General features: G+C 41.2%; 1 protein-coding gene across 2 annotated transcripts in view; it reads right to left on the minus strand.

Moving 5' to 3' along the window:
- The window catches only part of PDE8B (phosphodiesterase 8B), a 67585-nt gene extending 52896 nt beyond the window's left edge, over positions 1–14689 (minus strand). For both annotated transcript variants that reach the window (XM_064736312.1, XM_064736311.1), the window contains exon 1: positions 14271–14689. In XM_064736312.1, the coding sequence (XP_064592382.1) occupies positions 14271–14582 (312 nt within the window). In that variant the 5' untranslated portion in view covers positions 14583–14689. The remainder of the gene's footprint in view (positions 1–14270) is intronic.
- Between the last annotated feature and the right edge of the window lie 4817 nt (positions 14690–19506).

The following is a 19506-nucleotide window of genomic DNA, read 5'->3' on the forward strand; positions in this document are numbered from 1 at the left end:
TTGATGAAACTGAAGAAGATACAGGAGGTGGCTTCCAACAATTGCTAGGGCCAGCTATCTGACCCAAGAGTCCAGAAATTACATTTTACTTCACATAGCAAGTTGCTGTTAAAGATCAAATGCTTTCCCAAAGCAAATAAGAGACTCTGAGCTGGGAGACCTTCTCCTCTATAATAAAATGTCTGTAATTGTTACAGTCAAAGAACATAAAAAGGTCATTTCTGGGCACACACACAGAACACTCTGACTTGCTCACTAGTCCCACCTGTAGAAACCCTGTGATGAAGTGTTAATGCAGATTGCTGGATCCTCCACTGACTAACAAAAGAGCACCCCATATGTTTTCAGTTATGGTATTGCAAATATATCATTACTATCCCTTACAGAATTTAGACCTCAAGTCTTCCGATTAATATAAAATTACTAAAACAATGAATTTTCACATATGCAGTTCTTGGAGAAATCCCATCTTACCCCTCAATGGCATGGACCTAACCAACTGCTCCAAATTTTGCTGCCAGACATGTGTCATAACCACCCCAGGGCTATTTTAGACTTCTGGGTACAATGCCCCTGAGAAAAAGTTAAGTCAAATGAGTGGTCTGGTTTTTCCAGTCAAGCTGGATGGTTCTACTTGTGCCCTTAAATATTTTGCTAAGTAAGGCTTCAATGAAGATCAGGATTGTAAAGACATAACAGCTGCAGAGGGTCATATCAAGCCACCAAACTAACATCATATCTCTGAGAATGGTCCACACAGGATAACTTGTACCAGACCAGCATAAGCACGTGTGACACTGCCCACATCCATTCCCTACTGAAGGCCTTAGACATTTCCAAAACATACAGGAGTAATTTTTTACTTATTAATCCTCCCAAAAAAGCTCTTTTACTTGTTTTTGTACTGTTGCTGGGAACTCATGCTATGTGTACCATGGAACACTACCTCCCTTTTTTATATAGAGCTGAGAAGCACAGCACAGCCTGACACATTCTGTAATTTGCAGTCATTATGTTTTTCATAGAGACCACCACGTAACAGATACAGATTATTCAGAAAACTGTCATTAAAAATAAAGCAAAGACATTTTTAAGTCCTCTAGGTAGATATAGCTGTATTTTCAAAGGTGGTGTGAATCAACATACCCTGAATCCACAGGGGGTCTGAGATGACAGCTCTGATTGTCCTAAAGGCAATTTTACAGTCAGCATGGTGGACTCACCATGCAGAGAGATCTGTTCTGAAATGGGAATTTGCCTTGTGTACTCAAAAAAACAAGTGGCCTTGACACACCACTGCAGTACGTATGAATCTGCAGTAGGTCAGGGACAACAGCTCTGATAGACTTAAAGGCAATTTTACAGTCAGCATGGTGTACTTACCATGCAGAGAGATCTGTTCTGAGATGGGGAATTGCCTTGTGTACTCCAGAGGACAAGAGGAGGTCTCAGGAAAAGAGCCCCCACAAAAGTTAGCAGAAAGATGAGAAAGAAGGTGAGAAGTAATTTTGCAAGTCATGAGAACTATGGAGAGTTTATAGAAGCATGCACTGCACACCCATTTCAGCATCAATTTTTATGAAAATAGGTACTGAATACAAACAAAATGCTGAGAAAATGCCATTTCCCTATAAAAGTCTGAAGTGCTGGCTTATCTTTAATGTTATCAAAGTTTCTTGTGTTTCAATTCCCCTTGCAGCTTCTAGCAGAGACAAACATTCAGTTGCAGATACAGTTTGTCCCATAAAAGTTTAAATGAAATGCCTTTGTATTAACTGGCTTTCTAATATTTCACTTCATTGAAAAAACACTCCAAAAATATACTATGCCATTAAAAATGAAAACTAAAGGAAAAGTCATTCTCTAATCTTGCATTTTAATTTCAATGATGATGTATGCAGAGATATTTTTTTAATTATTCAGTCACTTATACCACATTCAAAATATGATTGCCTCAAAACACTTACTAGGAGTAAGCTAAGAAATATATATTTGGAAGTCTACAAAGGCAAGCTAAAGGCAAGGCTAGGCACAGTTCCCGTCTATTTGGAGAGTGGGATCTTCATCTGTGCCTTGAAACTACCCTTCCAGCCAAGGGAGTTTGCTCCCACTTGGTCACACTGAGACAACCTCTGTGGTGTTGCAGGAATCCTCATGCCAAAGCAGAAACTGTCTCCTCAGTGTTCTCTGGGGGGCAAAAGCCACAGCATGAAAGGCATTGGGCCATCTCAGAGCTTGGGACACTGAAATTACAAACTTTTCCTATATCAGATCATGAAAGAGTTTACCCTTCTTCTGCATATAATAAAATAAAATAATTTTGTCATTATTGATCATGTTACCACATTGGGAAAATGAAGAAGCCTTACCTGTGATTACAGCAAATAAGAACTATTCCTGCATTTCTCATGTATACCGGTTACTTTGAATTTTCTTTGTTACATGAGACGCTTGCCAAAAAGTACAGTATTTACACAGGTTTAGGCACAGGTTTGCACAGTCTTTACAGATGTTAAAGTAACTAGATTATACTATGAACACAGTAATTTCACTGGTACCCATGACAAATTATTCCATTGTCATGGAAGACCAGTGAAGAGGCTGTGACTGTACAAATAGGATAAATACACTCTAATTTGAAAAAAATTATAAGCATGTTTTACTACTAAACACTGATTCTGAGAAAGAAGCAGCTGCAAGAGTGTCCATCTTATTTAAGATGGCTTGTTTTAATGATTTTCTGTGTTGCCCCTGACAGGCAGACTTGCGGTTGTTCCTACCTGAGATTATTACTTCTCACTGAAATGTGTACAGTATGAAGCAGCACAGCAGTCTTCATGAATTTATATGTACAGCAGAACACACACGACCCACTGTCATACACTGTACCCTTCAGCTGCTGCCAGCAATAACAGGAAAGCATTTCATCCATGTGCTGCCTCATATGACTAGGTTCTCCACGAAAAGAAACATCATGACAACAGAATCAGCAACAGCCTACTCATCTACCTTGCTTAGTTTCTTTTGACAGATTTGGGATCAGAAGCAAACCAAATAAGAAACCATATTTATTTAAAGATTGATTGCTAAATTCTTCACCTTAGTGCTCCACTTAATCTTTTTCTTCATAAGGGAATGAACTTCCATTTCAGTATGTGCTCACTGAACACATCTGCAAGTATTAAACACACAGTGGAGCTGAATCTGTAACTACATACAAGATGTTATGGCTGATGGTGAGATGAGTAAACAATCACTCATTTTATTTTTCACCCTGAATATTGATCTAACAGTGCAACCTCTACCCAAGGTGTGAAATACATCATCACAAGAAGTTTAAAAAAAACCCACGTCCATTACCAAGCAAGGAGGAAGAGCAGCAAGCACTGTAATTCCATTTGGGAGACACTGGGCCTTTTTAGATCTGATCTAGTTGCTCAATGCCACCTACCTTTATAATAGTGTCACACCACCCTTATAATAGTGTCAGAGCTGAGGTGCTTATGCACTTGGTGAGGTGCCCTAGTACAAGAGTGGCTAAGTCTCAGCAAGAGCTGTAAGGTCTGAATCCTATGCTTCCAACCTCAGAAAGGAAATTCACTGGGCTGTAGTTAGGTGTAGTCACCTGCTGAAGCATGTATCCATCCTGACAGTGTGCATTCTGCAGCTGATGTTGCAGCTATCATTAGCACTCAAGCTTTAGTAACCTAAAGTTGGTTTAAAACTACTGTGGGTATCTCTATGGTAACACACTTTTGGACCTCCGCACTGCAGCATGAAGTTAGCAGTACCAGAGAGGGAGAAATTTTTCAGCTGGATCCTCCCAGCTAATAGAAGATATTAATGTATTAGAAATAAAGCCTTTTGAAGAAGCTGTAAATCAGGTGAATGTTTTTATCAGTCAGAATCTCAAACTGACTATAGTAAGTTCTAATTTATGAATAAATGAAACATTTTTCCCAGAATTTTGTGGTTGAAATATTTCTCTTGTTGAAGCAAAATTTTCAAATAAACAGAAAATCCAATTCTTACTAACTTCCCATTAGCATACAAGTCAGTTGCCGAGTGAATTTTTAAGAAGGCAAGCAGGAAACATTTGAAAGAAGATTAGAGAAGATGTACAGAAGGCTCTTCCCCGTTTTACGCTTAATTCTGTGACAGGCAGCATGAAGGTACTCTTTTCTGTCATACATTTATGCTATGATTTTTGCCTGTCCATGGCATGCATATTGATCGTAAAAAAGAAGATATACCTGTATTGTAAGATACTAACCACTTCAGTCAATACTTGGAATACACAAAGAACAACCCTTCTTCAGAATGAGGAAGAATGATTGAAGATACTTAGCAGCTAGTAGAAGCAGGCTGTGAACTGTGACCAAAAAGAACAAAGAAATTCACACATTTAAATGTATCCTGCTTTGATCCCATTTTCAGTAATGGCAATACCTCTGCAACCATTCGAAAGGGCAAGGAGAGCGGCAATAAAATAAATAAAATTTATTTTGGGAATAAAGTCAACCAAAACTGGAGGAAAGAGGCCAGCAGATAGCTGACCCAACCTGCAGATAAGAATGCAGCAAGTATATGTACAAACATACAAAAAATCTCCTATTGTTCAAAGAAGGCAAACTATCCTCTTCCTATGTTATCACTTCCTCAGTGATCCTATGCTGAAAGAACAGGTGAAAACCAAAAATCCTGTGACAGGGACAGTGGCAGATCAATGAAAGAAAGCACTGCTGACATCTCCAAGTGACGCAAATCTTGTAGCTGCACCAATGCCTGGCCACTACCCCCCTCACCTACCAAGAAATGTTGAACAGTTATCAGGGGGAGTTAGAAAAAAGCCAATTGGAGCAGCAGCACAGCTCAACTACAGCTAAAATAGCTAAAGGCTGTGTAGGAGGTATAATGCCAGCTGTTTTGATCCCTGCTAGCCCCTTAGCCACAAGAGAATGGATCGCAGCCCAGTCATTTATTCCTATTGAATTAAAAATAAAATGTGGGGAAATTTTCCAAAAATCTGAATAGCCTTTTGCCCACTGCCTATCTAAAAAAAGCCAGATCATCATCTCACTGATGTCAGTGTTATCTTTCCAGATGCATGATTTGCATTCTAACATATGGAGTCGCAACTTCTGAATTTGTACTACTGGACTATATGTATGCATTTCACATTTCTACACGGGGCTGGAAGTGTGAGATGGCACCAAGTTTTAATGTTGCATCATTAAACATTGTTTTGTACAGTAAACACTGTATTTTAAGCTCAGTGATTCATTAGATTTTGAAATAAAATGCTTCTCTTTCTTCAGTGGTAGGAAGTGATACACAAAAAATTCAGATGATTAAAGGTCATCCTTTGATGGGCAATCATGTGCATCAGCCATGCAGGAAAGCACTATTCTCTGACAAGAACTCACATGTGAGCTACAGAAATACAGCACCTTTTTCAGTATAAAACTATCTACGGGTCTGTGGATATTTGCAACTGAAAAATAACAATAACGTGAACATGAAAGTAGGCCTTAAAGGAGTTACTTCCAGCACAGCAGATTTTTCAAATCTAAGGTGAGGTCACAGATAACTTATCTCTAGATTCAGACATCACATCTCCTCAAGACTCAAATCATCAAAGGATCCAGTGCCACCAAGAAAAGACTTTTATCTCCCTCCAAAACACCTCTCTACCTACATGTCCCTTAAGCCCCATTCCCTTTGGTATGTCTCTGCCCTGAACTCCTCCAGCCCATAACACAGAACCCATCCACAACCACCCCAGCTTGGCTAGACTGATCATTTTTTTACTACTTGAACAATGATATCTCACCTGCTTAGTCCATCTCAGATCTTCACTTCATCCATCTCTTCTCTAACCACCCACCACACCATCATAGTACTCCAGCTGACCTTTTTGACAAAAGTAGCCAAAGATTTCCCAGGTTTCCACCAGCACCCTGTGGCTGCCATCCAGAGCTCCAAGGGGAAGGAGAGCTGTCCAGCAGCTGCAGATCAGTACACCACAACCATGAGAATGCAAGAAATCTTAACTTTTTTGTCTTGCTATCCTAGTCTACACACTACAATTTGGGGTAAAATGCAGCAGCCTGAAACAAGGCCATGGCAAAGGTGTTTGACACAGCAGTTACTGACTTCTTCCATGAGCCACAACACTGCTTAGAACATTAACACAGACCTAAACATTTAACACATGTGAATGGATTTATTCTGGAATGTAATATAACCAACCTTTCTGAAATCTTGTGATTTTTCACAATATAATTAGACAGCTGTTTAAGAAAGATTTGTCTTTATGACAAGGAGGAAGTAATGATTCATCAGGCAGGACTCTTTGGAATGCCTGGATTTCAGGAAAGCAATCTTGAAAGCGAGAGAAAGAGAAAGCCACAACAGCCAACAGTCCAGTGAGAAGAGTACTCATGTGGGAGGACCTTTTTACACACTTGCAAAACAGAGACTTGAGCTTGGGTGTCCATCCAGAAAACACCTGAGTCATCACATTAACACCTATTCTGGGGTCTCAGAAGAAATTTTATTAACTTTGGAAAAGAATACACACAAAAAGCTAAACCTAATTTTCTCTCTCCTTTTCTAAAAGAGGTTTCTTGGTTTTTGGGCTCGCACAATGGTTTGATAAATTGCATTTTATAATGGACATGATAACTGCAGGGGAACAATGATCATTGACAACATTCAAGTCCACAGTGCCCTCAGACAACCTTCTAAATCTGCAGCAGAGGAGAAGGAAAGCCTCTCTTGCTGTTTTTGTAGCAAAATGGCTAACCTAAGAGAAAAGGGAAAATTGAGCGCTGGAATTAGCTAACACCAGAGACCTCATGTTCAATTCCACATTCAGTTACACTGATTTTTTTTTTTACAGCACTGAAAAGTATACCACCTGTAACTATACCACTATTTGATGAAAACATGCATATAACAAGACAGGAATCAGATCTCACTCTTCCAAATAGAAACAAATGAATCGTAATTAAATCTGACAGGCTGCAGCTCTATATGAAAACTGACTGTGAGCAGTTTCTCCTAGGCTTACAAACAGATGTTGAATAGCTTGCTACCTATATTGCTTTAAAACTCCCTTCTGTCCATTTCATCAGTGGATGTTACTGACCCTACTGATGCAGAGTCTCTCAACTATCCATTGTTCCTTTGGAATTCTTATTTAAATGTTGTTTAATAATATCTATACACACATTCACACCTGGCTGTATTGTCTGTGAATTCTATGTACTGGAATCCAGGTGGCCCAGATCTCTGCAATTCCTGCTCCATTTTTCCATGCTATGAAACCAACTGCATTGGTCCAATTTTCCCATTCTTTTGGACCAAAAGCTGCCTCCTCAGATGCAATCTGAATCCAGGATAAAAGGTCAATTAATTGTAAATCTACATCAAAATTAGACATGCCTTTTCAAAGTGAATAACTCATGTTATTAAGAGTTTAATATTGAGACAGTTTCTGAAGTAGCACCATTTAGATGCAGGGTTTCTCAGCATAAACTTGCACTCTACCCTTTCTACATCCAAGATATGAAATATTTGGCATTGGACAGCCAAGTCAGAGATTTACAGGGTAGAGATATACAAGGATTTTTTAAAACTATTCTCCAGAGTACCTTGCTATTGAAAGAGTCAGAGGTAATATAAAGGAACAGCATGTCTCTAATGCATTTTGTTCTTTTACAGCTGACAACAAGGGTGAGAAAGACATTTATAAATAATTGGATGCTGAAGGATAGTGCTGTGGTTAACACAAATGGCTGAACTGAAAGGGAAAAATAAAGTTCACTGGCAAATGGACTAATGGTCCTCTCAAGTGAAGAAAGTTACCTGGAGTAGACATTGCCACCAAAAAGCTGTACAGAACACCACCTTAAATCAGAATTAACAATGTATCTTTGCACAGAACTTCTTCCTCACACAGAGGGAAAGGTGACTCAAGCTTCATAAGCCAAAAGCACTGGTGTTTTGGGGGAGCTGTGGAAGCTCCTGCACAATGAGCTCATTCTACGTTATGGTCTGTGAGATTGTCCCAGAGAAGATGCCCTCAAACAAGCAAGAGGACAGCCATGTGTTGTGTTGCTGCCCTGCAGCAAGGTGACTGCTGGTGACTTTCTGGGCTAGAAATGCACCTACTGATCTGTGCCAGAGGGAGATAGTACTACACAAGAGATCATCAGGTGGTAGCTAGCTGTAAGCTCATGCCCTCAACCACTTCAAACACACAGGCTGCTCTTCACTATGCTCTGTACTTTGGTCTTTACATGAGTAAATGTGATTGTTGATTTCTTAAACTATAATCCTGGGTTTGACAAGACTCACCAAAAAAAGGTAAATGCTGCTGCATCATAAAACATTTCACATGTTATTTTCTAGCAGCCATACAGGTACCTCCAGTGTTCACTAAAGGCACTTTTAGAAAAGTTACATGGACAATAGAGAAAATGTTGAAAGAAGCTCCTCTGAAGATAAAACCTCAGTCTCATTCTGTGCATATCAAACAGTAAAAGGGGAAAACAGATGCTGCTAATGGTCAGTTTAACACCACTTGGTATTTTGGGCACTGAAAGACAAAGTCTTAAAATAAATTTTTACTGAAGGACTTAGAGGGGTCCTGGACCTGTTGAATTCTAATGATGAAACTATTGAGGTCATTGTTCTCTTACAAGCCTTCAGCAATTCTCTTTTCTTATACATGTGTGTGCGCATGCACGTGTGCTCATTTTATATTTAGTGATATAAATGCATATCATCCAGAGCAATTGTGGAAGTCCAGAATGTTGTGTGACTCAATGTGAAGTCATTAATCAGGCTTCTTTTTGCCAGGTGGTTTAATATTTTCTGAAGAAATGGTTTTATCTGTTTTGTAACAGTTCTTCTGTCTAGCATTGCTTAAGAACACAACAAGAGTGCTTGCCAAAGTTCACCGGCATTATTTGAAGAAGGAATGGAAAGGTCAGATACAAAGCAGCAACTGTATTAATTTAAGATACCGGGGCTTAGTCACAGAATAAGACCTCTATACTAGTAATTTTCTTTAGGGTAAGAGCTATTCAGGCCAGCACCTCTCAGAGAACAGCTAGCCTAAAACAACAAGGTCCTGCACTGTAATATATTTCAACAGTTTTTGGCCTGCTCAATTTTTTTATGCCAATTCTGCAGTCCTCAGCTATGTTCAAGAAGCGTCTTATGTCTCAGGTGTCCTACTGAGTTGTGAAATGAACCTTCATCACACTAAGTTACAGAGCTGGGAGGTTTATTTTCTAGGTTTACACTACATCTGGCGTGTTCCACATGCCACAGAACTTACTATTAACCAGTTAAACCATAGTACACCTCAAACAAAACCAGAAGTGCAAGAAGTACCCTGACTTTTCTTATACATGGTACTACTTGAAAGACAACAGTATTTCAAATCAAGGCAATCCAAAAAAAACCTAGGTCCTTGACATTTTGAAGAGGATATGTCCCAACACTTCCACCTTGGAACTTAACACAGCCAACACTGCTAAGAGATACTGTCCCACTGTATTTTTGCTTATTTCTGAGCTTTTCTTGCTACAGAAAAGCCTGAAAATGGTGAAATTCTACTGCTACTGTGACTGATCAAGAGAGGCTCATAAACAAGTTTTTCTTTTCTACAAAGAAGACAGCATAAGAAGAACCAAATCATTAAACCTGCTGTTCTTGTAATTTTAAGAAGAAAAATATGATAAAGTAATCAATGGAAGTCTGCAAGTTGTTTGCAGGGTTTTTTCCACCTAGCTAATATGTTAGCAACACAAGCTTTGAAACTTGTCTGTTGCTGTAAAGTTTTGTTAATGCTGAAGTCTCAAGATGTCAAGAAAATCAGAACTTTTCACAACTTCTGCTTAAGACTTGGCCATAATTAAAAGATGCAAACATATATAAGGGATTTACATTTTCAAATCCCCAAGGATTTGAAGGAAGTGTCCAAAAGACTGTTTACTTCTTGCTAAACAGCTTGTACTTCAAAACAGCTGCACTTCAGAACCAGAAGTAACTGAGCAATGGGTCGAGCAGCCATTGTACAGTCAGCATCTTCTCAGCTCATTGTTATGCTTCTGTGATGGATGTTAAATGCCTTGTATCTTTATAGAAAGCTGATGGAACATGTGAGATATTAATACTCTTTCTTTTCATGATTCTGTTTTGCTTTGTTAAGGAGGGTACAAGGGGAAGGAATGGCTGGTTTTTTTCAATTGAGTGCTTCTGCCCAAGTACTTCAAGAACAGAGTGTATGGCTGAGCACCAAAAACTGTGGGTCCTATCCCAAATCAACCTGTAACAAGTCCACTTGAGATCTTTGTCAGGCAACCTGTACATAATTGTTTACGAGGCTTTCAAGATCAAAAGAAACACACCTACCCACCAAAACTGCTGACTGGTTACTCACAACAACATTGCCAGTGGGATGGGACCAACACAGCTCAATGCTCTGAACAATTCATAACTTTTCATTAAGGAAAGAAGAAGAAAAGAAAAAAAAATTATCTTTTGTAACACTGACCTCACACCAAATGAATACAGATCAAATACTTTGAAAGTAAGGTTTAGATAAGCCATATATTTTAAGTGACATTGGATCATTTTTTCTTTGGTTGGCTTTTATTTTTTATTTGAATTGAATAGGGTTGAAATTACTACAGGTTGATTTATTTTAAGGCTCGTTTCATACTATAGTGTGGATGAGTTTTCAAACATTGTATAAAAGCAGGTTCAAATGTAAAGTGCAATACTTGATTGTGAAAACAACTAAAGTGCAGTTTAGAACACAAAATGAAGACACACCAAGCAATATGGTGTCTTTTGAAACCAAGACACATGGTTTGAGTGTTTTGAGCAGTTACAGAACAGAGATATATATATATTTTACTATATAATAGTGCTAACAGCCAGTATATTGGTTTTGTCCTCTAATTCACTTAGATGAGATTTTGTGGTGGTTTAACCCCAGAGGGCAAATAAGCCCCAGGCAGCTGCTCATTCACTCAGTCATCCAGAGGATGGGGAAGGAATCTGAGGAGTGAAACTGAAATAACTCATGAATTTGACACTTTAATAGGCAAAGTAAAAGGTGCACACATGAGCAAAGCAAAAGAAGAAATTAAGTCACCACTTCCCATGGGTAGACAGGTGTAAAGCCATCCCCAGGAAAGCAGGGCCCATCATGTGCACTGGCTACTTGGGAGGAGAAACACCATCACTCCAAATGTCCCCCGTGCCTTCCTCCTCCTTTCCCCAAATGTGACGCCATATAGTATGGAATATGCAATATTGCTAATACATGCAACCAAGTACTACAGCAGCAAAAACCAAGTGGTATTTCTAGACACTCTTTCCATGCCAAAATAAATTATACTTTTATGGAAATAAATATTGTTATCATGTACTACTGCAGAAACATGTTTCCACACTTTTCCACTTCTTATAATCTGTCAAGTACAGTATACTATTTTGCCTTTATGATAGTTCTGTAATAACCCAATCCTGTTGTAGTCAATACTTCTATATGATGTACAAAATCAGGTCAGGAGACTGGCAGTAAGAATGGCAGCTCTAACTCAACTAAAAAAAAAAAAAAATTACAGATCCTAATTATTTTAAGAATGTAAATATTTCTACTAAATAATTGAAATAATTGTTACATAACTTCAAAAACCCCAGACACCTAACAAACTCATAGTTTGTAAAAAGATGTGAAGCTATCAAAAATAATCACAATTCTGAACCACAGAATCATTTAGATTGGAAAAGACTGAATATGGCACTTAATGCCATAGGCTAGTTGACAAAGTGATGTTAAGTCATAGGTTGGGCTTGATGATCTCAAAAGTCTTTTCCAACCTAGTTAATTCTGTGATTCTGTGAAAAGACATCCAAATTCAAATCCAATCTTTGACCAATCACCATTGTATCACCACAGCACAGAGTGCTACATGCAGTCATTTCTTGAACAATTCCAGGGATGATGACTTTATCACTTTCCTGCCAGTCACTCCCAATGCTTGACAATCCTTTGTGTGAAGAAATTCTTCTTGATGTACCACCCGAACCTTCCCTGGAGCAGTTTGAGGCTGTTTCCTCTCATTCTGTCTCTTGTCTGGAAGAAGAAACCAACCCCCACCTGGCTGCACACTCCTTTCAGTTGCAGAGAGTGGGAAGGTCCCCCCTGAGCTTTCTTTTCTTCAGGCTTCTCTCTCACCTCCAGCTCCCTCAGCTGTTCTTCACAGGACTTGGGCTCCAGACCTTTCCACAGCTCTGTTTCCCTTCTCTGGACTCACTCCAGCACCTCAATGCCTTGTAGTGAAGAGTCCAGAACTGGACACAGGAATTCAGGAGTGGCTTCACCTTTTCTGAGTACAGAGGGTCAGTTCCTGCCCTGCTCCTGCTGGCAACAGCATTGCTGATCCAGGCCAGGATGCCATTGGCCTTCTTGGCCCCCTGGGCACGGCCTGGCTCATGTTCAGCTGCTGTCACCAGCACCCCCAGCTCCTTTCCAGCCACTCTGCCCCAGCCTGTGGCACTGCCTGGGGTTGTTGTGACCCAAGGGCAGGACCCAGCACTGGGCCTTGCTGAACCCCTAACATTACGATACCAATCAGAAAGTTCAAAACCATCTGAAATACATGCAGTTTAAATAACCAGAGAGTTGGGAAATATATTTGTTTGTAACAGCACATAATGTAATAATATATAGTGAACAACTATTGAGAACCAAGTTATGACTCTAAAAAATTTTTTTTCCCAATTCTTCCTATTTTCTTTTCAGTTCTCATCTTAATTGTAAAAGTGTTTTGATTTTGCTCTCCTCTTAACAGGAGAAAAAAGAAATCATATTTAAAAAAATCATATTTTGTCTTAAGTATTGCACTCTGACTAGTAAAAAAAAATCTATAAATCCAAGAAATACAAGAATTGTTTTACTCCAGCCATGCTTGAATTTTGTCCCAGTTGTTGATGATGCAGGCTCCTGATCTGAATGAGTAAAATAGTAAATGTGACTGCAGACAATTCTACAATTTTCCCAGCATTTGAACTAACAAACTGACAATGGGCCATGGGGGTTTTGCGGTTTTTTCTGTGATTTCTCCCACTTATGTTTTCCTTAAGTTTTCCTACTGCTTCTGAATTTTTAAATAATTAAGGAACATTTTATAACTTTGAAATTTCTTACTGATATTCTAACAAAATACTAGGATTGCTTTGTGACATGATATCCTGCTTTCTTAGTACAACAGAAAAGTAACCTAAGATGCAGCTAAGATCATGATACCGGTTTTGTTTTTTGGATTTTTTTTTGTTTTGTTTTGGGTTTTTTGTTTGGTTTTGTGTGTGTGTGTGTGTGTGTTTTTGGGGTTTTTTTTAATTTATAAACTTTGGAAGGAGGCAACAAAACAAATTTTAATTTCTAAAAGGCTTTCAGGGAAGTTACTCTGATATTAAAAAAAAAAAAAAAACCAAACAACCCAACAAACCAAACAAACCTCATGGGAAAAAAAAAATCCAGCGCAATGATCTCTTTGCAAGTGCTAAACTTAAGCGACGACGTTGATAGGCAGGTTGCAGCAGTGCCTGCCTTGGCCACTGAGAGGGGGACCAAGTCTTCCAGGTACCCTACACACACAGCCCCCTCCCGCTCCTCCAGGAGCATCTCCACAGCTCTACAGCAGCAAGGTGCATCAGCGTACGTGTACAGATCATAGTGGTTCGGTTCTCAGCCGAACACCCACGCCTAGAAGCAACAGTTCATTTTAACAGATATGGCGGGAAGAAGAAGGGATAACGTAAATAAAGCTAGCATCAAGTACTCTGTGCCATCAGCCACAAAGCTCAAAACAAGCCTTTTCCCGCTTGCTGGGTGTGCGTGGCCGATCCCAGTGCAGGGCGCCCCGGAGCCGCACCAAGGCTATGCTTCGAGGTGGAGAAAGGCGGAGAGAGCCCGAGGGGCCCGGCGGCTGCTGCTCCCCCCGGCGAGCTCCAGGCGATGCGGCCCCCCCCGCAGCAGTGCCAGCCCGGCCCGGCCCGGCCGCCGCAGCTGCAGTGAGTCAGTGGGCACCAGGGCACCGCTCCTGCCAGCTGCATCCCGCCCGCCGAGCATCCTCCGGCGGGGGAGGCGCTGGCTCCGCGCACCGTCCTCCCTCTGCCGCGGCCGGCGGTGACCCGCACCGGGACCGCCGGAGATCAGTCCGGAGCGGCGACCTTACCTTGGCGCTGGAGCTGCTGGTCTGGGTCTCCACCTCGACGCTGCAGCAGTGGGGCGTCCTGGACCGGGCGGAGGCGCCGCCGGACTCCCTGCGCTCCTTGCGGCGGGGGCCGCCGGAGGGCGGCGGCTGCCGGCTCTGGTAGGCGAGGACGGAGGGGATGGAGTCGGCCGCGTCTGTCTTAACGAAGAGGCCGTGCAGGGTGGTGGTGCCCTGCGAGATCGTGGCGGTCTGGTGGGGGGAGTTGGACTCCTCCGAGTCCCGGCAGTATATCACACCGCTGTGCGAGACGTGAATGCTGGGTGCGCAGCCCATCCCTTCCCTTCCCAGCCCCTGCGCCCCGCTGCACCGCCGCTCCGCTCCGCTCCGCTCCCACCTGCCGCCCGCCCGGGCTGCGGGGCCGCCGCCCCTGCGCCGCGCACCCCGCGCCGCCGGCACCGGCGCCTCCCCCCGCCGCTGGCGCTGCCCCGGCCACTCCCGCCCCTACGGCGCCTCCCCGCCACCCCGCCCGCTCCCCGCGCTGCCTCCGGGGTCCCCAGACCTGCTAAGCCCCTTCCCCTCTTCGGCAGCGTCTTACGGAGCCCCGGCGACCACCGAGCTGTGCTCACCTGGGGTGGGGGGAAGCGGAGGAGGATGAGGAGAAGGATGTGAAGGGTGAGGAGAAGAATGAGAAGAAGAGTAAGAAGAATGATTATCGCTGGTACAGCCCCCTCATGACCTAGGCAGAGAGTCTGTTTTCAAGCCTCCCGTAGGGACATTACACACATACGTCCCCAGCAACTCCAGTTGTGCTAAATACTTTAAAAAAAAGTTACAAATACTTATTTTGACAGTGAAAATGCACCCTACTCTTGGGTGAGCAAATCTCAGTTGTTTGGGGGTACTCAAGGGAGCAGTTTAGAGCCACATAGCATCCACTGCAAGTTAGGGAAAATACACTAGAATTGTTTCACAATTCTTAATGCTGCTTTTCAATTAAGCCAATATTCAGTGACACAAGTTGCCATTTTACCCTTGGTGTCTGATGGCTGCCAATCCCTGTTTCCAGTCCCTGGTGAGATAATCAAGAAAAATGTTTAATGCTACAGAGATTTACACACCTTCTTAGCTTTCCACAGTGAATAGTTTCATTGACCACAGTGAAACTATGTAGAAGGTGTAAAGCTAAACATGGAGGTTTTAAGTCTTTGCAAGATTTTAGTTTAAATCCCTCTGTTTTAAATGGCACAAAATAAATTCTTCAAGAATTGGTAATGTCATCCAAGCAGTATGCTTCCTGCCTAATAAAGCACTTATCTGAAAACCAGCCATCAAGGAACACTTGTGTATACACCTTTTCTTGCTCTTGGAATATTACCTGATGTTTTACCACTCTTCCTCCACCTAGTTTTAGTGAATGATGTATAAATACTAGAAACATTAAGCATGGCTGGTGCAAGAATTGGGATGTTGTACAACCAAATGAATATGTTATTTTTGGTTCTTAATGCTTTTGAAGCACTTTCATGAATTAGATTTCAGTTTACTTTTAAGTGATGATTTCACAGCTAAAATGCCTCAGTTGAGAAAGACTTTGAGCCTTAGCCTCTGTCTGTCTTGATGCAGTGCATGGATCATTGCAATTATGGCAACATAGACAGGCACTAGTCCATCAAGAAACCGGACTGAGGTCATCAATTTGTTTGACAAAGTATTTTCAGTTTTCCAGTTACCACAGTGAGTCCATGTTGGCCCTGGTAATCACAATTTTTTAGGTAACTGTCTTCCCCACTGGTTGTCACTGTTCACAAATCAAGTTGTAGTTTACATCCTGCACATGCTACATATTTGCATGTTTGCCCACTGCCACAGTGCTCTGCTGGTGGCTATCTTTGACGACAACCTTGGAGATAGGCTCAGTATAAGTAAATGAAGGAGACTGTGCTTCATCACTCAACCATGCAGCCTTTTTTGCTGCTTAGACTGCAGTTCTGCATGAGACCTCACTGCCTCCCAGAGCATAATGCACTTAGTTGCAGATGAATGTATCCTAAAACCTCACTTAATTAACAGGAGCAGCCAGTTTTATGCATTAATCGCAATACTTTCAAGTCTCTCTTCCTTTCTATTAATGTTTGGGAAACTTAAACTAGGGATTTGAGCTGACTGCCCTACAGTACAACTGAGATTTGGAAGAGAGCCAGGAGCTCAGGAATGCCACTCAGAACACATACACTTACAGGGTACATCCAAAACCCATTGTTTTTGGGTAAGCAATGTTACCCAAACATTGGGTACTTCTAAGATTTGTTGACTATCTAGTTTGAGATGTTTTTCATGAGACTTTACCCAGGTATCAATGGCATTTAGATTTTTAATAAAGGATGGGAACATAACCATATTTTGACTTTGCAGACTGAGCTTGGTGAAAATACTATGTCATACCCTAAACTGTGTTGCTAGCTATTCACAGTCCCTTCTTCTGAATTGATATCAATTATCAGATAAGTTATTTTGTTAGTCAGTCGGTCAGGTTTCCTTAACATCCCAGTATTTCAGTTTCTGCCTTGCTCCCATTGAATTCAGTGACAACTTTGCTATTGGTTTCAGGCAGCATTGCAGGAATCTGCCCATTCTCACATGGATTTCCCTTGCTTAGGTATACATTTGAGTTGATGCCAGAAAATAAGCTGTAAAAAGAGAAGTCACAATTCTGGAGAAGCATTGCCAATGCAGCCCTCAAGCAGCAACCCCCACGCTGTTTACTTTAGGGTTATGGTGAAAGAGCACAACTAAAGAGGATAAGCCTCACCGTGCAACGTGCCAGAATGCCTGAGAGGAGTGAAGGCTGCTGCAGGATGGGGAGCTATGTGGACTGCTGAAAAGCAACAGGAAACTGTGAAGAGTAAAAATGCTTTGCCTGACAGCAGAATCAAAAAGTCCTAGAACCAAAGGAAGGTTGAGTTTGAAAGGGTCATCTGGTCAAATCCCCCACACGCCCAAGAAGGGTGTGTGGCTGGTTGCTTGGGATGGGTGTATCTGGATGTACTTTTTAGTATCTCCAAGTATGAAGATGACAGCTCCGGACTACCTATTCATTCCAGTGCTCAGTCACCCTTACAGTTCCCTGATGATGTTCAGAGAGGATCTCCCATTTTACAGCTTCTTTCATGTCCATTGCCTCTGGACCTGTCACTGTGCACCACTGAAAGAATCTATCCACCTTGCACCCTTCTTCAGTTTTACATTGATGAGATATGCCCTGAGTCTGCTTTTCTCCAGGCTCAACAGTCTCAACTCTCATCCTCTCCTCAGAAGCACAGTGCTCAGAAGGAGCTTAGAGACACAAGAATGTAGAACAAGTGATGATCAGTGTGAGCAGAAGCTGCAGCAGAGCTGAGTGGCTGCAGAGGGGAAGTATGTCTGTCACGGAAGTACGAACTGAAGGAAAGTTAAGACTCCTTTTCCTACCATCAGTGCTCTTTCTGCATCTTGCCTGTGAGAAGACAACCATGGATTTACTGAACAAGGAGAAAGAGGGAATATTTAGAGGGTGCACACTTATAGCACACTTCTAGCACACCTCTTACAGCACACTCCAGTCATGCTCCTGAAGTCTTCTTGCTGCAGTGTGCCCGGGCTGATGAGCACTTAAGCAAAGGCTTTACTGCGAGCAGCATGCACCAACCAAGGACGTCCAGAAGAAACAGCTATATTGAAGCAGAATCTGCCTGCAGAAATGCATATTTAGTATGGCCCCAGAATGAAGTCAGTGCATCCAGGCACTGGAAAATATTCACATGTATCAGTTTTTCCACTACTAAAGAACTTTTGCTGGCTTTAACTGCAACAATATATATCCTAACAAATTTTATGCTCACAGGAAACCAGTTTTTTATACATGACTAATTTCAGCATGATGAATTGAAGCATATGAGTGCTTTTGGAAACCACAGGCTTCCCTGAAGCATCTAGTATTTTTGGGTTTTTCCAGTAGAAAGCAGTGGATATGCATTGCCGTGGTGTTTACACCTGCAAATCCCTCCAGAATGAAGAAAACATACTCCTCAAAACTTTATATCCCTTCCAAAGCCAGTCATAGGCTTCACTCTGACCTCAATATTAAGGCTTTATGCTCTGAGGAGATTGCAAAGTTTATGTTGGTATTATTGGAAGTATCATCTATAAATCCCAGTTCATTGCAGTAAGAATATACAACTTCAGAGGTCCTATTTTACAGAGACTTGAAAATCTGGTACTCACAATCCACTATTGAAGACAGTTACCTCTATTCATGGGTCATTTACTGTAAAACCAGTTTAAGAATATATAAATAAGCCTGTACAAAAAAATAAAAAAACATTACTGGGCTCTTAGGCTCAACAGTTTCTCAGTCTTTTCATATTGGTCCAACAAATTTCTTAACTACAGTTAAAAATAACATCTTGTACACTCAGATTACAGCAAAGTCAATACCTAAAAACTATTTAAGTTATCCAGATTCCATGCACCGTTTTTAACTTAAACTAGATATGAGAAAAATAGTCATTACAGCTAGAATAGAACTTTTCTTGGTACACCACTGTTTTGTTAAAATACCCCCGTCTTTATGGTACTTTGATAATGTATAACATATTATCAAACACTAACTTCATGCTTTTACTCATCAACAATACAAGAAATCATGCCACTTGGAAGTCAAAAATATACTAAATACAACAGGTGAAGGTTACTTTTGCTTGAGAAAGAGCAAAGTGTGCTTTTCAGTCCACAAATCCAATGACTCCCTCAAGAAAGATGAAGAGGAACATTACTAACAGTAATGACCTCTCTCAAACTCAACCAAAAAACAAAAGAATCCTTTAAAAAAAAAACCTACCCCAAATTCCTTTAATTTCATAACTTTGAAAAATCACTCACGGCAGCAAAACTGTGTTTTAATTTACCTTGATTTTGTTACACTGTCTCTGTGACTGCTGCAAATAATTGTCTCCCAGTTGCAAAATCCTACAAAAAATATACCCTCCAGTAGGTACTGTTCAGTAGAATGAGATTCCTGGAATTGCTTGCTAATCTCACCATAGAACTTGACTTTGATCTCCCTTTAACAGCCAGATTTTGATGGGCTTTGACAATGCCATTTATCTCAGTTTTGCCCAGAAGTTAATAAAATACTTGACATTATGGACATTTTGCAAGTGGGAAAAGAAACCTGCTTCAAGGGAGCAAAGCTGAAAAGAAAACTCAGTCTGGTTTCCTT

Source organism: Zonotrichia leucophrys, chromosome Z, assembly GCF_028769735.1.
Source record: "Zonotrichia leucophrys gambelii isolate GWCS_2022_RI chromosome Z, RI_Zleu_2.0, whole genome shotgun sequence".
Classification (NCBI taxonomy): Eukaryota; Metazoa; Chordata; class Aves; order Passeriformes; family Passerellidae; genus Zonotrichia; species Zonotrichia leucophrys.